This window comes from Capricornis sumatraensis, chromosome 16 (genome assembly GCF_032405125.1).
Source record: "Capricornis sumatraensis isolate serow.1 chromosome 16, serow.2, whole genome shotgun sequence".
Classification (NCBI taxonomy): Eukaryota; Metazoa; Chordata; class Mammalia; order Artiodactyla; family Bovidae; genus Capricornis; species Capricornis sumatraensis.
Window position 1 is genome coordinate 26,996,486 of NC_091084.1, and position 21,963 is coordinate 27,018,448.

The window sequence follows — 21,963 nt, forward strand, 5'->3', positions numbered from 1 at the left end:
CTTTTCTTTCAAATATTAGCCATTTTCAAATGGTTCTTTATTTTTGGTTATGTGTTCATCTTTGAAGTTGAGGTCCCCTGCTAGCCTCCCTGTAAATGTTCTGTTTACTGCAGTTTGTTTCTGGGATGCTGTGTGCTAACACCTCATCTTTCAGAGTCCAGGCTGCCTTTTCTTCTTAGATGTCATGCATGATGCTCCTTTGTCTTTCTCCTCAAGCACATACCCTCAGTGCTTTCGTATGAGATGTGAAGCGGGGTCAGACTTCTTTGCTTCTCAGTCATCCTCCTGACCCTGGTGTGTGAAATTTCTGTGGCAGTCCAGTCCTGAATTCATCTTGTACTGTAACTGCATACTTTAATCTCTTCTAATTTCAGTCTGTTAAGATTTTCTCCCATTCTCTGTGGGTTTCCCAGGTGACACAGTGGTAAATAATACATTTGCCAAGGCAGTGGGTGAAAGAGATGCGGGTTTGATCCCTGGGGCAGGAAGATCCCCTGGAGTAGGAAATGGCAAGCCACTCCAGTATTCTTGCCTGGGAAATCCCATGGACAGATGAACCTGGTGGGCTATAATCTACGGTGTCACAAGAGTCAGACATGACTGAGCACGCAAGCACATTCTCTGCTCTGGTGAAGGAAGTTCTTCTCCTTTAGCACTGTAATGAAGTTTTATCAGTCTCCTTCCAGAAATTTCTGTGGGCTTAATTGAGAGGTGAGGCTCTACAGTTTTGAATAAATTCCATTCCACCCCCCCCAACTTTCTACTTTGTACTGTTAATCTCTTGTTATCTCTTTGTACTGTTAATCACTTATTTCTCTTTTATTACTAGAGTCTCTTTCATATTATTACTCAATGGCTGATAAACAACATTCTCATTACATTGGCTTTAGAATCTCAGACAAGATCTTAACTTTCTAAAGTGGAACTTGCCTGTGCATGTCAACAAGTCAGTCGTGTCCAGCTCTTTGGGAACCCATGGACTGTAGCCCTCCAGGCTCCTCTGTCCATGGGATTTTCCAGGCAAGAGTACTGGAGAGGGTTGCCATTTCCTTCTCCAGGGGATCTTCCAGATCTAGGGATTGAACCTGCGTCTTCTGCATCTCCTGAATTGGCAGGCGGGTTCTTTACCACTGAACCACCTGGGAAGGCCAATGCAGAATTTACTTACCTATAAAGTGGGATGTTTTAATAGTACAAACTTTTTAGGGCTTGGGAGGATTAAATGTAAAAACATATATGCAGGTGCTTAGTAGTTCCTTTAATCTGTTTTGTTAACTGTCAGAAGAAATCTGTGAAATAAAATCACTCAGTCTCCTTATAAACTCTGTGTCCATCTTCACTCATTTGTGTAAGATTCATAGCAAAAGATACAAACACTCTCATTTCAATTAGTTCCCATCAGGGTATGCAGAAAGTTCTCTTCGGTGTCAAACATGAATCCTGGGACTGTTTAATTCTGCTAATTTCCTATGTTGTGATGACTCACAACTGCATCTGTGATCACTCATATTTATTATCTCCACGGGCAAGTTGACTTCACAGAAACGAATTATCCAAGACTCTTCCAGTTGTAGTTTCCAGTTCATGCTAGTTGTTTCCATGCCAACTCAAGGAAGAAAAACATTTAATGACTCATCTAGGGGTTCAAATAAGGGTAGTCAAACTCTCTAAGCCTCTAGGCTCTACTGTTCTCTTTTCTTGGATCTGTTCTCAGACCGATCCTTTCCAAAGTGTTTCCAAGAGGCTTAAGCCACACATGATCTTCAGTGTTCAAGCTCTCACAATGAGAGAGACACCCATATCTCTTCAAAATTTATATTAAGTCACACCAAAAACAACAAGTCTTAGACTCTACTAGGACCAGTCACTTCACAGGGTGAAGAGTCCTTTGGATGAGTACGGTCCAGAGGGGCAGAATCATGTGGTTGACAGTTTCAGTCATAAGATATAAAGTGGGAAGCTGCAATTCTCCTGGAAAAGAGGGGCTCTGTTATGAGGAGTATTGTTCAGGACAGAAATAGCAGATTTTCAGTACAAGAGATAACACGGATGAAGGCAAAAAGAGAGGGAATCATGTTTTCTGTCATTTATCCATCTTCTCTCTCTTTATCTTGATGAAAGATTTACCTGAAAAATTGCCTTCTCCCCAAACGAGTCAAATAGGGTGCTTATTTATTCACTCATTTGTTTATTTATTTAGCCCCACTTATGTATGACATGTCTGCAGTAGCAAACTTGGAAATAACTGGGAGTCCACATATAGTCTGTCAGCTCTGAAGATCTGGGATTGTTCGTAGGTGATAAAGATATTATTCCCTGCCCTCATAAAATATACGATTTAGTTTCAGTATGGTCTGAATTGAAAATATACGATTTAGTTTCAGTATGTTATTAGACACATACAGAATTATTTCTAACACAGTCTAACATGGTAGCCCTATAAGAATGGTGCTATGAGTACAGAAGAGGGAATGACTGAGTGTAACTCTACGGATCTGGGACTTGAAAGATGACTGAGATTTCTTTACTGGAGAAAGCTATGAAAGCTGTTCTTTCCATTAAAAGCAATAGTTTGCACAATGAAGTGAAGGCAGGAATATATATTACAGTCAATATGACCCTTATGTGGTTCTGGAAGTGGGAAATCCATGAAAAGGGGCCGCTTTTAGAGCTTGATTTACTGTGAGATATGGAAGGTTAGGCTATGCTGGCAGACCCTGATCTCATTTGTAAGTTAGTTCTATTACGAGTTCTTTCTGGTCAGGGATCAAATCTTATTCTTTCCTGTTTCTCTAAGTGTGTTAAGCCTTTTACAGGAACCACTTGTATTAATATCATTGTTTACGTTCAGACGGTAAAGCGTCTGTCTACAATGTGGGAGACCTGGGTTTGATCCCTGGGTCAGGAAGATCCCCTGGAGAAGAAAATGGCACCCCACTCCAGTATTCTTGCCTGGAAAATCCCATGGACTGAGGAGCCCGGTAGGCTACAGTCCATGGGGGTCACAAAGAGTCGGACACGACTGAGCGACTTCACTTCACTTATGTTCCAAAGGAGCAAATCTTCTCTGGCAACACACAGAGTACAACTCATATGTCTGTATTCTCTTTTAAAGCTGAAGTCATCAGTAGATAAAGATGAAAAATACAATCTTGGTCCCTAAATTCTTCATTTCTGTGTCAGAGCATCAAGATATTTTGTGATGTGCTAATCTTGTGGACTTGGGCAGATATGATGAATCCTGGAGGCTCTCTGTCATATCATGGCTACTTTGTCCTAAAAGAAAACATGTCTTTCTTACATGCCATATCATTTATGTGGTTATTTAGTAGCTACGTCGTGTCTGACCCTTCTGTGACTCCATGGGCTGTAGCCTGCCAGCTCCTCTGTCCACGGCATGTTCCAGGCAAGAATACTGGAGCGGATTGCCATTCCCATCTCCAGGGGACCTTTCGGACCCAGGGGTGGAACCCACATCTCTTATGTCTCCTGCATTGCAAGTGGATGCTTTACTGCTGAGCCACTGGGGAAGCCCCTGTCATTTTACATATCTTCCTAATTCTAAATAGGTTAGCAGTGTCAGACACGGGCCCAACTCAGATGTGTTGTAACAGAGAAGAAGAGCTATTGAGGACATTTTCAAGAAGGTTTTATGGAAAGAGAAGAGGATATATGTGTCAATCTCTGAAGAGATAAGTAATATCAGAAGATGTGTATAATTTCTATTTTTTTTAAAGATGCAAACTAGTATAGCTATCACTAGAGCATGGACATGTTTGTTTCCTAAGGAAATGGCCCAATAAAAAGGAGTGGGCTGATGACTGTGACAGTTAGCAATGTATTACCTCTCAAGTCTAAATTCACCCCTCAATATATATTTTTTATTGGTGTATAATTTCTTTACAATGTTGTGTTCATTTCTGCTGTACAATAAAGTCAACTAGCTACATGTGTACATATATCCCCTCCCTCTTGATCTTCTGTCCCACCTTTACCCCCACCCCACCCCACCCCACCCCACCCCACCCCTCTAGGTCATCTCAGCCTTGGGGAGAGCCCCTTCCAAGTTCCTCCTTCAGCCTTGGGGAGAGCCTCTTCCAGGCCCCATCTGAGCTCACTGTACTATACAGCAGCTTCCCACTAGCTATCTATGTAACACATGATGAAGTGAAGTCAAGTCACTGAGTCGTGTCAGACTCTTAGCGACCCCATGGACTGTAGTCTACAAGGATCCTCCTTCCATGGGACTTTCCAGGCAAGAGTACTGGAGTGGGTTGCCATTTCCTTCTCTAGGGAATCTTCCCGACCCAGGGATCTAATCCAGGTCTCCTGCATTGTAGGCAGATGCTTTACCCTCTGAGCCACCAGGGAGGCCCGCATGATAGTGTATTGCGATGATAGAATTCTTCTAAGCATCTCTCCTAACAGTGAGCACATTGTCGAGTTTTGTCAGTAGAGGGCACTGGAGGGACACTGCGGGAGGAGGGTGCTATCCTCTTTTGGTGGCCGTGCAGAGTGTGTGTGTTGTGGATGTGGAGACTTCCGGTAGAGCGCTTCCTGTCTTGTTCCTAGAACCAGACCATTTCTTGGTGACCTTGTAGGCTTGTCCTGGCCCTGCGATAACCTTCCCTGGCCTTTGCTACGTAGAGAATGATACCTTGTGGTTCCCTGTTGGTGGAAGTTTCCTGCTTGCACAGGCACTGGTTCCCTCTGCAGGTCACTGGGCCGCTTGGCTGCCTTGGTCCTGCTCTGCATGTCCTCACCCCTGCTTGCTGGTCACCTGTACCCCACTCACACCACAGAGGGTCAATTCTGCTTGCCCAGAAATTGCAGACGATCTGTGACCTGGACAAACCAGTCATCTTCTGCTGCCCGTTGGACTGAACTACATCTTCCCCAGCAAGGTCTGAACTCCAGCCTCAGGAAGAGCCCCTTCGAAGTTTCTCCTTCAGCCTTGGGGAGAGCCCCTTCCAAGTTGCTCCTTCGTTGGATACCCTTCTTCTTCCCTAAAGGAACCAGAAAAAAATCCCTTCTATCTTAGTCACTTGTTTATCTGAGTGTATTAATTTTTTATATCAGGTTTTCTCTGCTTAGCCCACTGTGTGGTTTCTATGTCCTATCTGAATCCATAGGATACAGTGACATGAGAGATTATAACTTCAAGAATTCAGCACCCGTGGATACTTGGAATATACCACTTTTTGAAACCTCCTCCTTGGAAAGACCCTCATACATGTAATTCTTAATCGTCTCAGTTTCTTCTCAGTCTGCTCTTTAACATCCTTGCTTCATGATAATAATTTCCCTTGAAAATATTTACCTCTTTGTTTCCTTTAGGAATATTTATCTATCTTGTCTAAGAGTCCATTCTGTCCAAGAGGCTGTGTGCCAGTCATTTCTACTTGTTTCTTCTGTTGGAAGATCAACATGTGCTATAAACAGACTGGGTGATCATCTCAGACAGGAAATGACCGTCACACATCAAGCAGACATGGCAATAGTTACTTCTGTGTTTATAATGATTCATTTTGGCAAGAACTGCTCACCCTTCATGGATTTCCCCAGAAAGTGCCAACTTCTGAGAGATGTCACTCCAAACGCTTTATCCTGAGCTCACACTTCTTCTTAGGGTTCACACATTACAACGTATATTCCTCCTTTTTATTTTCTCAAAAAAAAGAAAATCTGTGGGTCACCTTCTTATTTTTGTCCTTCTTCTAAAATGATAGTACTCTGTGTTCTTTTTTAAAAAAAATCTGCCCTTTTAGCAAGACCTTCAGTGACACTTATCCAGCCTTACCCAGTTGGAGAGTGGTAATGGAAAGTCATTTTATTAATAGAAGAAAACAGATGCTGTTCCAAAGTTCCATAGTTTCATAACTCTTGTTCATCCTGACCTTGGCAACTACAGCAGTCTGTGGCGATGCCTGAGTTGCACTGCCAGTCCCGCACTCCCTCCCTCCCTTCCTTTCTTTCCTTCTTCCCTCTCTCCCCGGATCTCTTGCTTTCCCGCTCCTTCCCTCCCGTCCCTTCTTTCCTTCTCTTTGTTCCTTTCTTCCTCCTCTCTTTCCCACCCTCTCTCTTATTTTCCTTCCTTCCTTTTCTCCCCCCGTCAACTGCCTTCCTGTTATAATTAGGAGCGCTCAGTCACGTCTGACTCTTTGTGGCCCCGTGGACTGTAGCCCTCCACACTCCTCTGCCCATGGAATTTTTCAGGCAAGAATACTCGAGTGGGGTGCCATCTCCTACTCTATGGGATCTTCCCAACCCAACCCAGGGATTGAACCTGCATCTCTTGAATCTCCTGCATGGGCAGTAGATTCTTTACCACTAGGACTGCCTGGGAAGCCCATTGTAATTAGGATAGAATTTGAACTCCTTGCCATAGGCTACAGAGGCCACATGTGACCTGGCCTGTGCCTTCCTCTCTAACTTCTTTTCCCTCCACTGACAATACTCCAGACATGATGGTCTTCTAATAAGCCAAGCTCTATCATGTTTCAAGGCTTTGGCACTTGCCGTTCTTCCTTAAAGATCACTGTTTCCATTCCTTTCCATTATTTTGAAATGCCTTCTCCTCTGACTTGCCTCTTCTAACTGCTCTAACTAGTTGTCTCCGTCACCAGCACGCTGTCACTGTCTGTCATATTGCCCTGTTATATACTTTGTTATGCTTCTTTGTAGTATACCATATACTTTGTTCATACTCCTATGGTATTATGGATTTTTTAATATCTTTTTTTGTTTATCTTTTCCTTTATTACAATAAGGATTCTTTGATGTCAGAGAATTCACATGCCTTTTGGCTAGTGTATCCCTAAAGATTAGAATAGTTCCTGGCACATGATAAGAGACTTAATATTTCTGACCATCTGTTTACTGTGCACTGAGCTGTGAATTGTGGCTCATGGGCAAACAAGTAAAAAAATTATTATCCCTTTCCTGGAGGAAATTGAATAAATGGATTTAAGATGTTCCTATTATAATTGTCTTTTCCTAGATGCAGCAAGAGTAGGTCAGGGGCCCAGTGATGGCTGGGGCATGGTTAAGAGGGAAAAATTAAGGAAGAATATAATACCAAGTTGCTTTGTCATAATTTTATTGCCCTATTCAACTGAAGTTCTCTGAATTCTATTCAGCTGAATTCAGTATCATTCTTCTTGGGTCAAATTTTGGGAAGGCCTATTAAAATGCAGGTGAGAGGGATTGAAATAGTAACCTATATGTACAGGTGAGAGAAGTCAGTGTTGTTGATTATCTCCATAATGGTTTCCTAACATATTTTAAGCAGTGGAACTTTTTTCAAACCAAAGGCCACCCAGAAGCCCAATACAGAGCTTGGTAAAAATGGCTGAGGCTCCAACAGAAGTGGCATGGAGAAGCTGGTACCCTGCTCACCAAGCACTTCTCCTAAAGCCTGTCCTTCCAGGTAGCACCTGAAGACCACCTATGGTTCCCAGAGCTGTACAGAGCAAGGTTTGAACATCACAAATCTCATATTAATCCCTTCATTTGAGAATCTGAGCCCAGGGTGCTGAAGTGACTTATCCAAAGTTATAAACGTATTGTCAATGAAAGGCCTGAAGCCCAGCTCCCTGAATCCTAGAGCACTGTGCCTTTGACTGTTTCATCCTGTATTTCTGAAGGATAGATTCTATAGGATAGGTTAATTCCTAGCAGGGGAGTCCCTCTAGGGAGAGAAAAGTCAGAGACTTTACTTCAAAATGTGCAGTTCCTCTGTTCCTCTGGAACATGGCCTCATAAGACTGCTCTTCTGCTCATTGCTATTTAGTCACTAAGTCCTGTCTGACCCCTTTTTGACCCCATAGACTGCAGCCTGCCAGACTTCTCTGTCCATGGGATTTCCCAGGCAAGAATATTGGAGAAGTTGTCACCTCCTTCTCCAGGGGATCTTCCTGACCCAGGGCTTGAACCTGTGTCTCCAGTGTCTCCTGTGTTGGCAGGTGGATTCTTTACTACTGAGCCACCAAAGAAATCGCCCTTCTTCTTGGAAGTCATCCTTTTTTTTTTTTTTTTGCCATGCCTCACGGCTTGTGGGATCTTAGTTCCCCAGCCAGGAACTGAACCCATGTCCCCTGCATTGGAAATGCAGAGTCTTAACCACTGGACTGCCAAGGAAGTCCCGGAAATCATCTTGAACTTGTTTTGGTGATGGTGGTGGTTTAGTCGCTAAGTCGTGTCCAACTCTTGTGACCCCATGGACCGTAACCTGCCAGGCTCCTCTGCCCATGGGATTTTCCAGGCAAGAATACTGGAGTGGGTTGCCATTTCCTTCTCCAGGGGATCTTCCTGCCCCAGGGATTGAACCTTGGTCTCCTGCACTGCAGACAGATTCTTTACCAACTGAGCTATGAGGGATAAGGAAATGAGACTGCTTTCTCCAAATATTTATCTTATAATAACTTTATTGCTGTGAATTTCCATTAATCAAAGAGAGCTTTTAACCGTTAGGCGTCTTGACTTCCTGTTTGTGAAAAGTGGTCTGACTCTGATCAAGAAGGGTAGCTCCTTTTCGTAAGTGTTTTTGTGTTTATTTGTAAGTAGAAGCCCAAATGAGAAATAACAGATTTGGCTGAATTGCCAGTTAATAAATCAGCCATAGTGCAGATTTTCTCTTGCTAATTGAGAGTTCAGAGCCAACAGCATCTGGCATGATAGCAAACACTTAATAGATGTTTTTAGTTAACTGAATAAATTTCAGAGATATGTGTTATCTAGCAAATAAAGTTTAACAGTATATTAATCTGATTTCTGACTACAGACTGGGGCGGGTGGACGTTATTTGTGCCATATGCAATTGTGATATCCCAAGCATCAATAATGCCCACATTGAGATCCTGGAAAATATCCTTCAAGGCAAGATACTGGATATAACCGTGAAAGTCACTAAATCTCTCCACATCAGCGTTCATCTCCCTGATGTTCTCTTCCTTGATGATAACCACAGTGTCTGGACTTCTCAGAAGAAGGCGTTGAAGTGCATCATGGATGTTGAGGGCCCTTCGGATAAAAACGTCAATGGGAAAGGGTCTGAAGTGTTGGCCCAGAGAAATAACAATGATAGTATTTCTTTCTCCTCCAATTCTGTCAATAACCTGGGCGAGGTACTCAATCTCTTTGACTGAATAGGTCAATGATCCAATCAAGGGATAACCATGTTTTTGCCACTGGATATTGATACTCTTGTTCAAGTCCACAGCAAGTTGCTTTTGAAATTTTCCAGATTCGTGCAGATCCACTGACTTCAGGGCTGATGACAAATGGGAAATCCCAAAATAAAAGCAGAATAAAGTTATGAAGTTCATAAAAATAGAAGAAAAATTATGATGTTTATAATTAAATGTTAATCCTGACTAATTTATTATAGGCTTAAATGAGAGACCAGTTTGAAAATTATTGAGCAACAGAAAGTGTTATACAAATAAATTATATCTGCCCCTCTGTAGAGCCATGTAGGACCAAATGGACTGCTGATAGCGAGCATCGATGTCACTTCAGTGGAAAATGATGGAGTCACTTTCATGGATATTAGTTTTGACACTTTGTTAACTATAGACTAAGCTCCTTTGAAGATAGAGAAAGGTGCCAGTTGATGTCTATAAATTTCAAAATACAAGTAAACCTACTTCCCCAAGTTCTTTGTAAGTTCACTTAAGACTGGAATTGTATTCTATACTTCTGTGTTTCTTTTACATATGCGTGAAGTGGTATTGAATACATCATCTATAACAATATTATTGCTATTCATTCGTGAAGGACTTAATAGTTTACAAAACATTTATTAGGACTGATACGTTTATTTACTTCAAAGCTCCGTATATATGCATGGTGGTGGTGATTTAGTTGGTAAGTCCTGTCTGACTCTTGGCTACCCCATGGACTGTAGCCTGCCAGGCTGCTCTGTCCATGGGATTTTCCAGGCAAGAATGGGTTGCCATTTCCTTCTCCAGGGAATCTTCCCCACCCAGGGATTGAACCTGGGTCTCCTGCATTGCAGGCAGATTCTTTACCAACTGAGCTACCAGGGAAACCCTATATATATAATTGCCATCTTCTGGAAAAGAAAACCGAAAGATGAAATGACCTGCCAAGATTATACAACTAGTAAGTAACTGACTCTGTACCTTAAACTTGAATTTCCTCCTAATTCTTATGAAAGTAATCTACCCAGTCTTAAAACTTTTAAAAAGTATAATATGAATGGAAGAAAATGAAGTCGCTTTATTTTTCACTATATTAATTAGACTATCAAGGCCAGTTTCTTCGTAGCTAGAACATCTGAGGAAAATGTGTGGGAAATGATTATTAATGCTTTGTAATATGTACCAACTTAGAAGTAAAGGGCTACACTTAAAGTCTTAACCCAGTGAGGTTTGAAAATGGTGATGCTGGAGGGTTGGGTTGAAGAAAATGGCAGAATTTTTTCTTCATTCTGTTTCTAACATATTTCAATTTCATTTTCTAAAGCACATGATAACCACACAATTTAACTTTTGACAATACATGTAACAGATGTTTTGTTATCAGAGAAAGGTCAGTCAAGAAAGTAGGTAAGTTGATAATTCAATACTGTCAAAATCTAAGAGCCCACCCTGACCCCACCATTGCAGAATGTGCTGCTAGAAGTTGTCACTAGATCCTAAATTTTATAGATGAGGAAACTGAGATCTGGAGGAGATTTGTCATTTACCAGGGGTCACAGCTTAAAACTCTCCCCTTTGAGACTGGAATTGACATACATACACTGCGATGTATAAAGCAGATAACTAATGAGAACCTACTGTATAGTACAGGGAACTATCCTATGGTTCCTATAGAACTCAGTGCTGTGTGGTGGACTAAGTGGGAGGAAAATCCAAAAAAGAGGGGATACGTATACAGCTGATTCACTTTGCTGCACAGCAGAAAATAACACAATATTGTAACGCTAGTATTCTCCAATAAAAAGAAAAAACTCTCCCCTTGTGTTGCAGGGGGTTCAAGGTCCTACTGATGTTCTCTTTTTACTGAACGAATCAGCTTACTCTCTGAGTTGGAGATCACAAGAGTGGCCTCATGTTAGGAAGGGCAGTGGGGAGCCACGCTAAAGCTACACTGTCCCCAGTGGTAAGAGCTAGGGCCCAGAATACAGAGGGCTGGCAGTGACAGTTTTCCAGATAACAGTGCTAAGATCTACTAGTGGATTCTGAATTACTGATGCATTCTTTGTTTAGTTAAAGGAGCAACTGGACTAGGCTTCTAGCCCCAATTCTAATATGAACCAATGATAATAGGGCAAGAGCTATTGTTTTCTGGGCACTTACTAAGTGCCTTGCTATGTGCCTCGCTATGTGTTAAATATTTTATAACCATTACTTCATTTAATCTTCATAACCATCACCAGATGCTGTTGTTATTTTTAGTTCACTGATGTGGAAAATAAGCTGTATGTCCAGGGTCATAGTCTAGGTTTGTTAAGCTCCTAAGCCCCTGCGTTTCACTATTATGCCTACCTGATATGAAGCTATTACCTCAACTGTAGCATCTGTCCTTCTGTGAAACAGTCATCTTGATGACAGCTCACACCAAAGAGAGCTAACTATGTAGTCAGCCGTATTCTAAATACGTTGTGTATAGTACTTCATTTTTACCAAGTGGGTACTGTTTTCATCTCCATTTTACAGATGAGGAAACTAAGGACAAAATCCTAGTGATGTAACCTGCCCAAGGCTATCAGATAGGACAGTAGAGGCCCTATTTTGATCCCAGGACATCTGGATGTAGAAGCCACACCCATAATCATCATGCCGTCTGTAGAAGGTAGGTAGTATACTATCTTCTTATTGTCAGCTTTGTGCGTGATTTTCTGAGTATCCTGGGTAAATACTGAAGTGTGAATTCTGCAGAAATAGGAATGGAGTAAACGTTTTTCTATCCTGGCTCCTTTCTAGTTAATAAATGGATTCTTATAAAGAGAAGATAATACCTTGTGAAAAGTGTTGATGTGCTCTGATTAAGAAATATGAAAGAGGCATTCTCCATATTCCTTTCTCCCCTTGAAATGAAAAAGAAGTTTCTGAAAGGGATGTGAGTAAAAGCTCAGACAGAGACATACTGTTGATCCTGCTTTTGAAGTATTCCATCCACTGGCGGATTGTGGAATCTCCCAATAGATACATAAATTTTCCTCTCAGGCATTCTTTCATTTCAATTGCAGCCAAACTACAGGAGACAGGATTCCACGTGTCTTTCCAGACATGTCCACTGGGAATTGTGGATGCCATTCCAAACTTGCATTGCCTTTTCACTGGAACTGTCTTTTCTGCTAAAGAATCAACAAGATAGAGTCTTCTAAAGTATCACTTTATCCATGAGTATTTAATAAGAACCAACTGTCCTTTTTAGGTATCCTTTTAATAGAGTGTGAGAGTGGAGGAAAAACCTTATTGAAGCATCATTCTCTTGATGGAATAGTTAGTTTTCAGAAAAAAATTTTCTCTGATAAGAATTTTATAAGTGATAACTCATTAATGTTCATTATAGATAACATGTTTTCTCCCAGAGAAAAAGGCCTTCTGGGTAAAATTTAAGTATTTGTTTGCCTTCTTATGAAAGAAAAGACATCAATTCTTTCTTAGTAGTGAAAACTCAATTATCTTGCCATTTAGCCCAATTTACCTCAAAGTTTATCACACACTGTCACAGTGTCTTAAATGCCACCATCAAACTGTTAATGCTCTAAGTGCAAGGAGATATAAAAAAACTAACAATTAATTTGGTTTGAGTCCTGGACAGTCCACATGGATATGGCTGTAGGCTGGAGCAGACTCGTGGGAATCCGGGATAGGCTGGGTATTGACTATTAGTCCCAGGTTTCTGAAGAATCTGGGAATATGACAGACTGAAGTGTTTATCCTTGGCAGTCTTGGGGCTGTGATTATTCACCACCCAAAGGAAGTGGTTTAATATTTTAATAACTGGCATAAGTATCTTTGTGTATCCTGGGTGAAAAATGCCATTTCCATCTGTAGATACATAAACACACTTCAGCGTCAATGAGTTTAGTAGCAATTAGCAAGCTGTTGATACTGAACTTAAGGGACACAAAAGTTCCTGCATTAAATCATTTTCGATAGGGATTTCGATGTTCCCTAGTGGCTAGATCGTAAAAGAATCTGCCTGCAATACAGGGGACCCGAGTTTGATCCCTTGGTCAGGAAGATCTCCTAGAGTAGGAAATAGCAACTCACTCTAGCATTCTTGCCTGGGGAATTCTAAGGACAGAGGAACCTGGTGGGCTACAGCCCATGGGGTTGCAAAAAGTCGGACTCAACTGAGCAACTAACACTTTGAGCCAAAGAAATTGAAGAGAAATTAATAAAAGTGTGGAAGAGCTATTTTATATGTTCAAATGGTTTGAAAGATGGCAAAGACCAGGAGGGGGAAATTGGAATGAACTGAATTATAGATGGCAGGTTAGAAACCTCTGCTGCTGCTGCTGCTGCTGCTGCTGCTAAGTCGCTTCAGTCGTGTCCGACTCTGTGCGACCCCATAGACGGCAGCCCACCAGGCTCCCCCATCCTTGGGATTCTCCAGGCAAGAACACTGGAGTGGGTTGCCATTTCCTTCTCCAATGCAGGAAAGTGAAAAGTCAACGTGAAGTCATTCAGTCGTGTCCGACTCTTAGCAACCCCATGGACCGAAGCCCACCAGGCTTCTCTGTCCATGGGATTTTCCAGGCAAGAGTACTGGAGTGGGGTGCCATTGCCTTCTAGATGGTGATTATTGTGCTTGTAGTGATGCGGGAAGTGCTAATGGTGGTGGTTGGGGGAGGTAAGACCTAGGTGCAAACTGGGAGAGAGTTTTGACATTTGAATGTTGTTGCATCTGATGGGCAAGTAATCCGTTGCCTGATAGATACTGATGAGGTTGATGATGAGGGTTATAAATCAGGTTTAGGATTCCAGTCATTTATTCACTTAGGTGATTGGTGTCTTGGCCCACCACAGACAAGCCTGATGAGCAGAGTAACATATGATTGGTAGTAGTGAACAAGTTCTGAGGAAGGAAAAACCCTTTAAACGGGATGAGTGCTAAGTGTGTGTGTGCTCAATCGCACAGTTGTGTCCGTCTCTGTGTGACCCCATGGACTGTAGCCCACCAGGTTCCTCTGTTCATGGAACTCTCCAGGCAAGAATACTGGAGTGGGTTGCCATTTCCTACTCCAGGGGATCTTCCTGACCCAGGGATCGAACCCGTGTCTCCTGCATTGGCAGGTGGATTCTTTACTGCTGAGCCACCTGGGAAGCCCCAGCCATCAGTCACACAAAGGGAGGACTTACAGTTACATTTGGAGACAGTAATGGCATCAAACTTTGCCATCATCTCTACACCCACATTTGACCTTAAAGAGACAAATATAAAAATTAATTGGCAAGTGGCCCAAGATCAGGAAACATAAGAAGTCACATTACCCATTGTTTCAGTTATTTCTTATGATAATAACTGACTACTTTGGCCACAGTTCCAGGCCATTTATTAAATTTCCATTTCTTGGCCTATTAATTCAGGGAGTACAGATCCCCAGAAGGTGTACAAGGTAAATTTTGTGATTCAGAAAGAATATATTAGCACCTAGGCATATTCACACATGTATATTTCTTCTCTTTTAATTTTTATTCTAGTCATTTTTTTTTGTCATTGTTTCAATGGTAAGGGTTAAATATCCAAAATATTTAGGGATGACTGGAGATTGGGCACTGTCCCCAGATGAATTCACATATCTTTTCTAAAATGGCTCTTCATAGAGTCCCAAAGTTGATATATTAATACACAATTAATTAATAGCTATTTCCTTTGGATCAACAGATAGGCCAAATCATTACTGTATTTACCCAGATAGTCTCCAGAAATAATTATTTACCTTTCAAAGAGACTTCTTTCTTGTTTGCTAAGATAAGACACGTCCTTATTTTTGGAGTGCATGTGGGTGAGTGCAGCACAGGAAACGTTTGGAGGCTTCAAGCAGTAGAAGGCTTCTCGGTCTCGGGTGTCCAGGTATTCACACAGTTCAGCACTTGAATTTAAAACCAGGGCACAGTCAGTACTGACTTGGGAGGTGCCTCTGTTAAACTGGCCTGTGAAGATCACCCTGTCGTAGCCTTGGTTCCTGGCCCTCCAGAGAGCCGACACCCCTTCACTGGGGTGGATGAGCAGGACAGACAGGGACACCTGGCCCTCCCAGAACAGGGTGAAGCTCACAAGGTAGGTGCCATTGTTGAAGTCTGTCACCTTTCCAGAAGCACCCGCTTTCAGGGCTGGGGAGGACATCCTGGCCCTGAGGAAATCTCCGCCATATTCCTTCCTGCGTCCGAGGTGGTCTCTCATCTCCAGCAGGACGTCCAGCTGGTCCCCTGTGCAGTATGTGTCTCGAGGGCGGAGGAGGGTGGCTCTGCTGTGTGCAGCGCTGGTGGTGGAGCTCACGTTGGTGAAGGGTCTGGGTGGGATCAGCTGGTCTAGTTTCTCCATGATCCTCTTTATCCTCAGCTCAGTCTCTGTTGGTGAAACTGCTGGATTCAGTGCTGGTTCAGGATGTGTTTTCATGACGAAATTCCAGTGATGGAGGGAAAAGGGCAACTTGAGCACAGTCCGTAACTGAATGACAAGGAATACAATAGAGAACACGGAAAGTGTGCCTATTTAATGTGATAATTATGGTAGGTTAGTCAACGTCTCTTTTATCAAATGATGAGTGGTAGAAAAATTAAAAATAAAATGATATTGAGATTACATTATCATCCATGTTTCATAAGAAAAATGATTTTCCTTAAAGCTGGTGGTGAAACTTCACTTTTCACTGGCTGTTGAAAGTGTTGTTTTTGCTGTTGTTTTGTTACACCACACAGCTTGTGAGATTGTTCCCCAACCTGGGATTGAACTCCTGGGCTTTTGTCAGTGAAAGCACCAGGTCCTAACCACTGGACTGCCAGGGAATTTCCATCACTGGCTAATCTATTTTGGGTGAGCCATTCTACTGCAAAGGATCTTCTTAAAGTGATGATCATAAAATATACTTTCATTGGGCAATTGTGAAGACCAAATGAGAAAATGCTTTTTAACTGCATAGCAGAGAACAGATGTTTATTGTTCTTTTATTTTTATCTTAAAATTAGAGTTCAGTCATTTAAATAAATCTTTAAGAAAATTTTCAAGAAGCGTGGAGATTTTATGTAATATACAATTATCTGTTTTTTTTCTATTTCACTTTTTATACTTTGATTAAACAGTCTGTGGTATTTACTAGTAATTCTCAGATTACTGTTTTAGCTAACAGGACATAAGAGACATAGGTTACTTTCTTTATTTATTTTCTCATCATAAAATAACACTGACATTATTAAAAGTGAGAGAATGGCAGAACTCGATAGAAAATAAAAATCAGTCATGATTACAGAAACCACTCTTAATCATTTTGGTGGTTTTCCTCTCATCCTGTATAACCATTTCACGTGATTGTGAACACACTGAATATTTACCAATTAATTTTGATTAAAAATAGTGTCATTAAAACCTTTCCACCTTACGTCCAAATAATATTCCAGCCTATGGACATAGTTTAATATTTCACCTATTCCTATATTTTTAGATATTTATTGTATTCAGCTTTTCTCTGTTACTTATAATTCTGTAAAGGACACTGTTTGGTATAAATCTTCCTAGTAATAGCTCTGAATTTCCAATAAAGGCAGAGTATCTTGTGTTGGACTAGGTTACTGTGGTTAACATTTTTACTTTTTATTATTTGACATGTTCTGATTTTTTAGAAATAAAAACATTTTTATTTCTTAAATTACAGAGATGGTATTAGTAACCAGGATGTGCCAGGTACCATTCTAAATGCTTTTCATTTGCTAGCTCATTAATCCTCACAATAATATATGAGGTATTTATTTTTATGACCCAATTTTCAGATGATGAAACTGGTTCACCTAAAAGTTAAGAAATTTAGCCAAACCTGCACAGTTAGTCAACAAGAGAGTCGAGTTTTAATCCCAGGCAAGTATCTCTGTAAATGAGCTACCCAGGGACTTCTCTGGTGGTCTACTGGCCAAGATTCCATGCTCCCAGTGCAGAGGGCCTGGGTTCAATCCCCGGTCAGGGAACTAGATCCCACATGCCACAACTAAGGAGTTCACATTCTGCAACTAAAAGATCTCACACACTGCAACTAAGACCCAGCACAGCCGACTAAATAAATGAGAAAAATTATATATATATATACATTATATATATATACACATGCCTACATACATCTGAGCTGCCCAGTGTTGTGAATATGCAGTAAGGCTAGAATTCTCTTTCACTGCTGGTTTAGGTGCAAATTGGCACCACATGTCTGGAAAACAGGTCTGTAGCATATAGTAAGACCTTTAACAATGTTCACTGCATTTACCAATAATTCTACTTCTGAGAACTCAGTAAATCATAGTAATACCTCTGAATTTCCAATAAAGGCAGAGTAGCTTGTATTGGCACTCCAGTGTTCTTGCCTGGAGAATCCCAGGGATGGGGGAGCCCAGTGGGCTGCCGTCTATGGGGTCGCACAGAGTTGGACACGACTGAAGCGACTTAGCAGCAGCAGCAGCAGCAGCTTGTATTGGACTAACTTTCCTGTAGATAACAATGATAAATTCTAGATACTCCCCTCCGCCCCCCTCTGCAAATCTCTTTTAAGAGCACTGGAGAGTGACCACAAACTGACAGACGCCAGAGGAGAGCTGAAATGTGAAAGAAGGAGCTACGCTGAATTTGCATAATAAAAAAGTGCCAACTGAGTTTCTTCACCGTGAAGTGAAATTATACCAAAAGTGACACATAGGTCTTCAGGAAGGAATGAAAAGCCCCAGGAATGGTAAATACATGGGTTAACATAAAATACTATGTGTTTATCTTCTAATTTCTTTAAAATGCATATAATTATTTAAAAACTAGAATTTTGTAATATTATAACAACTATAGCATAATGAATGAGTTGGGGAGTAAATGGGAATAAATTATTAAAAAGTTATTACAGATTATGTGAAGTAGCGCAATATTAACTCTAAAACTTAAGAATATGCATTGTAATCTCTAGAGAAACCACTTAAAAAAAAAACTTAGAGCTATAAAAATAATAGAGAAACTAAAAGGACATACTAAAAAAAAAAATCAATCCAAAGGAAGGAAGGAAATGGGGAACAGAGGAATAAAAATCAGAATGGCCAAACAGAAAATAAGTAGCAAAATGGTGGACCTAAATCCACTCATATTAATCATTTCATTAAAAGTAAGTATACTAAACACTTCATTAAAGGGCAGAGATAATCATACTGCTTTGGAATAGTAGAGTTTACAGATTTTTAAAAGACAGTATGTATGCATAAAATAATGTTCTGTTATCAATGCATTCATTTGTATGTATTTTGAAATATTTAAAATATTTTGGTATTAAAAGTTATAGTTTGGCATTAAAATTTATGGTATTATCAAATTTTGGAAGAATGTTTGTTTAGTAAATTTGTGATCAATGTTTCAGTATTTGAGATAATTCATTTATAAAATGGTGCAGCTATTATAGTTCCAGCTATGTGATTAGTAATGCATTCTAGAAAAAAAGTTTTACTAGAATGATTTCTAATAAATGGAGTGTTAATTTTTTTTTTAAATGCAGAGATAAAACAGCAAGACCCAACTACTTGCTATCTATGAGGAATGTAGGTTAAGTATTAAGATGCCTATAGGCTGAAAGTGAAAGGATAAAAAAAACACAGTATGTCATTAAAGCATAAAAAAGCTGCTAGTAATGTTAAAGTAGACTTCAAGGCAAAGAGTATCACCAGACATAAAGATGGACATCCTAGAGTGATAAGAGGGTCAATTTGTCTAAAAACATAACAACCTTAAACGTGTACATGCCTACATATACATGTATTTATATGTGAAACAAAAACTGTCAGAACTAAAGGGAAAAATAGAAAAAGCCACAATTATAATTAAGAATTAGACAAATCTCTCTCAGCAGATGCTATAGGAACAAAATTAAACAATGACTAAGTACCTAGAGGATCTGAAGAACATTATTATGGTAACATTTTTTAACTATCACAGCACATTACCAGACATTTTTAAATTGCTACAACTTCATGTGAAAATCGTAAGTGATTTCAGTAGAGTAAAATAATATTCTCTGCGCAAACTCTTTGGTAGAAAAACAACAGGAAAATTCCGATTCAAGGGGAAGGAATAAGCACATGTTATAACCTTGACTGGGCTTCCTGGTGGCTCAGATGGTAAGAATCTGCCTGCAATGCCAGAGACTGGGTTCAATACCTGGGTCGGGAAGACCCCCTGGAGAAGGATATAGTAACCCACTCCAGTATCCTTGGCTGGAGAATCCCATGGACAGAGGAGCCTAGTGGGCTACAGTCCACAGGGTCGCAAAGAGTCAGATACGACTGAATGACTAACACTTTACCTTTCTTTCCTAGCCTTGCTTTCCCACCATAAGATCATATAAATGGCAGAAAAGAACTTAACAATTTTCTAACTTTTCTGGGAAATAGGAAGAAATACCTTATATGGACCAGAACTTACAAGCAATCTCCTGAAAACTGAAAGGCAGATGAGATTAGATCAAGGAAGAGCCCATGGCTGCCAGTGCATATAGGTGAGGCTTCTGTAAAGAAGGAAGTCTCTCCAGGGACATTGCCAGCGTGGAGGAGGTTGGTAACTGCAGTAGGAGGGGTTGAGGGGAGGCCCATAGGAGGACAAACCACACAGGTTGATTCCTTCCTATTTCCCCACCTGTGCTGGGCCAGGCAGCTAGGAACAGGGAATTCTGTACTCTCATGAGAATAAAAAGTTGGGGAGGTCAGTGGGACCCAGTGTGCCTGGCAACACTTTAGACAAACAGGGAGCACTTATGCCACACACATGCTGGAGGAAACAGATAATGGCAGTCCGGACTGGCCACCGCAGAGCTTCAGGTGTAAGAATGCACACAACGGAGAATCAGCAAAAACTTTCATCGAAGGTAACTCATGAGAGGGAATTCCCTGGCTGTCCAGTGGTTAAAACTCTGCACTTTAACTGCAGGGGGCGCAGGTTTCAAGTTCCTGGTTGTGGAACTAACAGCTTGGTCAAAAAATAAAAGCAACTTTGAGAGAGAGGTATTGTCAAGTTCAGCAAAGGGAAGACATCCAAGGGAAGGAACAGAATTAATACAAAAATAAAAACAAAGCTTTAGAACAAGCATACTTTCTGGCCTCAGAGAGATCTAGATGATATTGGATCTACGAATTAGTAAGTCTTTTGAGATCTTGGAAAGTAAGACCCTACTGTTCCTTATGCAAAATCAGTAGGATTCCTTTATTCTAGCAGCAAGCAGTTAGAAAATGTGTTTAAAAGAACAGTCATTACAATAGCAACAAAATAATTAATGACGTACCAAGGTGTCAATCTAACCAAAGATGCTTAAGACCTGAATGCAAAAGTCATAAAACTTAGTGAAAGATGTTGAAGAAGACCTATGTAGGTGGAGAGACATGTTGATAAATAGCACAATAGTATTATAAACATGTCAGTTTTCTCAATTTGATCTATATGGCTAATGTAATGCACATATAATTTAAGTAGAATTTTTCACTAAATTTGACAGACTGATTCCAAAACATGTAAAAGGGAAGGCCAAGACTGGCTGAAAACCTTCTAAAGCAGGTTAAGCAAGGATAACTTGACCTCCAAGTTTTCAAAACTAATTATGAAGCTCTGTTAATTACAGCCATGCGTTATTGATACAGGAAAGCCAAATTGATCAATGGAATAGAACAAAGAACCCACGGAGGGACCTGTACTTATTAAAATTTTTGATATACAATAAAAATGACCTGATATATCAGCTTGGAAAGAAAGGATTACAAAATGGAAAAAGCTGGAAAAAGTGGTTATCCATACAGAAATAAAAGCAGAATCAGCCAAAAAAATCCAGGTACATTAAGGGTTCAGTGTCTAAATAAAGCAACCTTTAAAACTGTAAGTAGAATATTTAGATAAACAATTTGACACAGGTGTAGGGAAAGGTTTATTAGTACTTAAAAAGCATTAACAGTGAAAAAAAACACAAATAAATTTTACTGTTTACACCTGAAAATATTCTGTTGTTCAGAAGTTCCTTGTGCATGTACGCTCAGTTGTGTCCAGCTCTTTGCAACCCGGTGGACTGTAGCCCACTAGGCTCCTCTCTCCATGGAATTTTCCAGGCAAGAATACTGAAGTGGGTTGCCATTTTCTACTCCACAGAATTTCCTTAGAGAAGGTGTAAAGACAAGCTAAATCTTGGGAGGAGACAGCTGCAATGCAGATATAAGGGATGAAGAGTGTGAGTGTAGATTTCACACACACACACACACACACACAACATTATCCTCTCCCATATTACATGACGATTATCAAGTAGTTCTTAAAAGTTGAAACTCCCCTTCTAGACTCTATAGGTCTGCTTGTTTGGACTTTTCTAGAATGAGTGAAGTGTCACATAAAAATATAGTTTTGTGAAACATACAAAGAAAGCAATTCCTACCTTCGTGGAGTTTTGGATAACTGCAAAAGTGATCCAAGAGGCTAAGATAAACACCAATATCAACAGTGACTTGTGATTGGCTATTCTCATTGTCATGATCAGGATCCTAAAAGAGACAATGCAAAAAGAGGCCCAAATACACAGCACCGGAAAAGAAATGCAGAAATACTGGAAAAGTTCTCCTGATTCTTTCTTCCTCAGCTGTTACATCCAGAATGGAAACTTGGTCCTCCCGCTGCTCTTGCTGGGTCCCTGCTTCCTTGGTTTATCGGCTTGTACCTTCAAGAGAAACACTATTCTGAGAACGGAGCCATCTTGGAGTCTAAAAATTGAGGAACTAAGAATTT

The 21,963-nt window shown here is 40.6% G+C and overlaps 1 protein-coding gene and 1 non-coding gene across 2 annotated transcripts; both read right to left on the reverse strand.

The window, feature by feature from the left end:
- Nucleotides 1–8,735: 8,735 nt before the first annotated feature.
- Nucleotides 8,736–21,712, reverse strand: NXPE4 (neurexophilin and PC-esterase domain family member 4). Its single transcript, XM_068988979.1, is given in 5 exon segments — nucleotides 8,736–9,271; nucleotides 12,116–12,322; nucleotides 14,343–14,404; nucleotides 14,924–15,654; nucleotides 21,617–21,712. Coding segments are annotated over 5 exon segments (1,632 nt in total).
- Nucleotides 9,978–10,049, reverse strand: TRNAC-GCA (transfer RNA cysteine (anticodon GCA)). Its single transcript has one exon. It is a non-coding gene; the product is annotated as a tRNA-Cys (tRNA).
- Nucleotides 21,713–21,963: the final 251 nt, after the last annotated feature.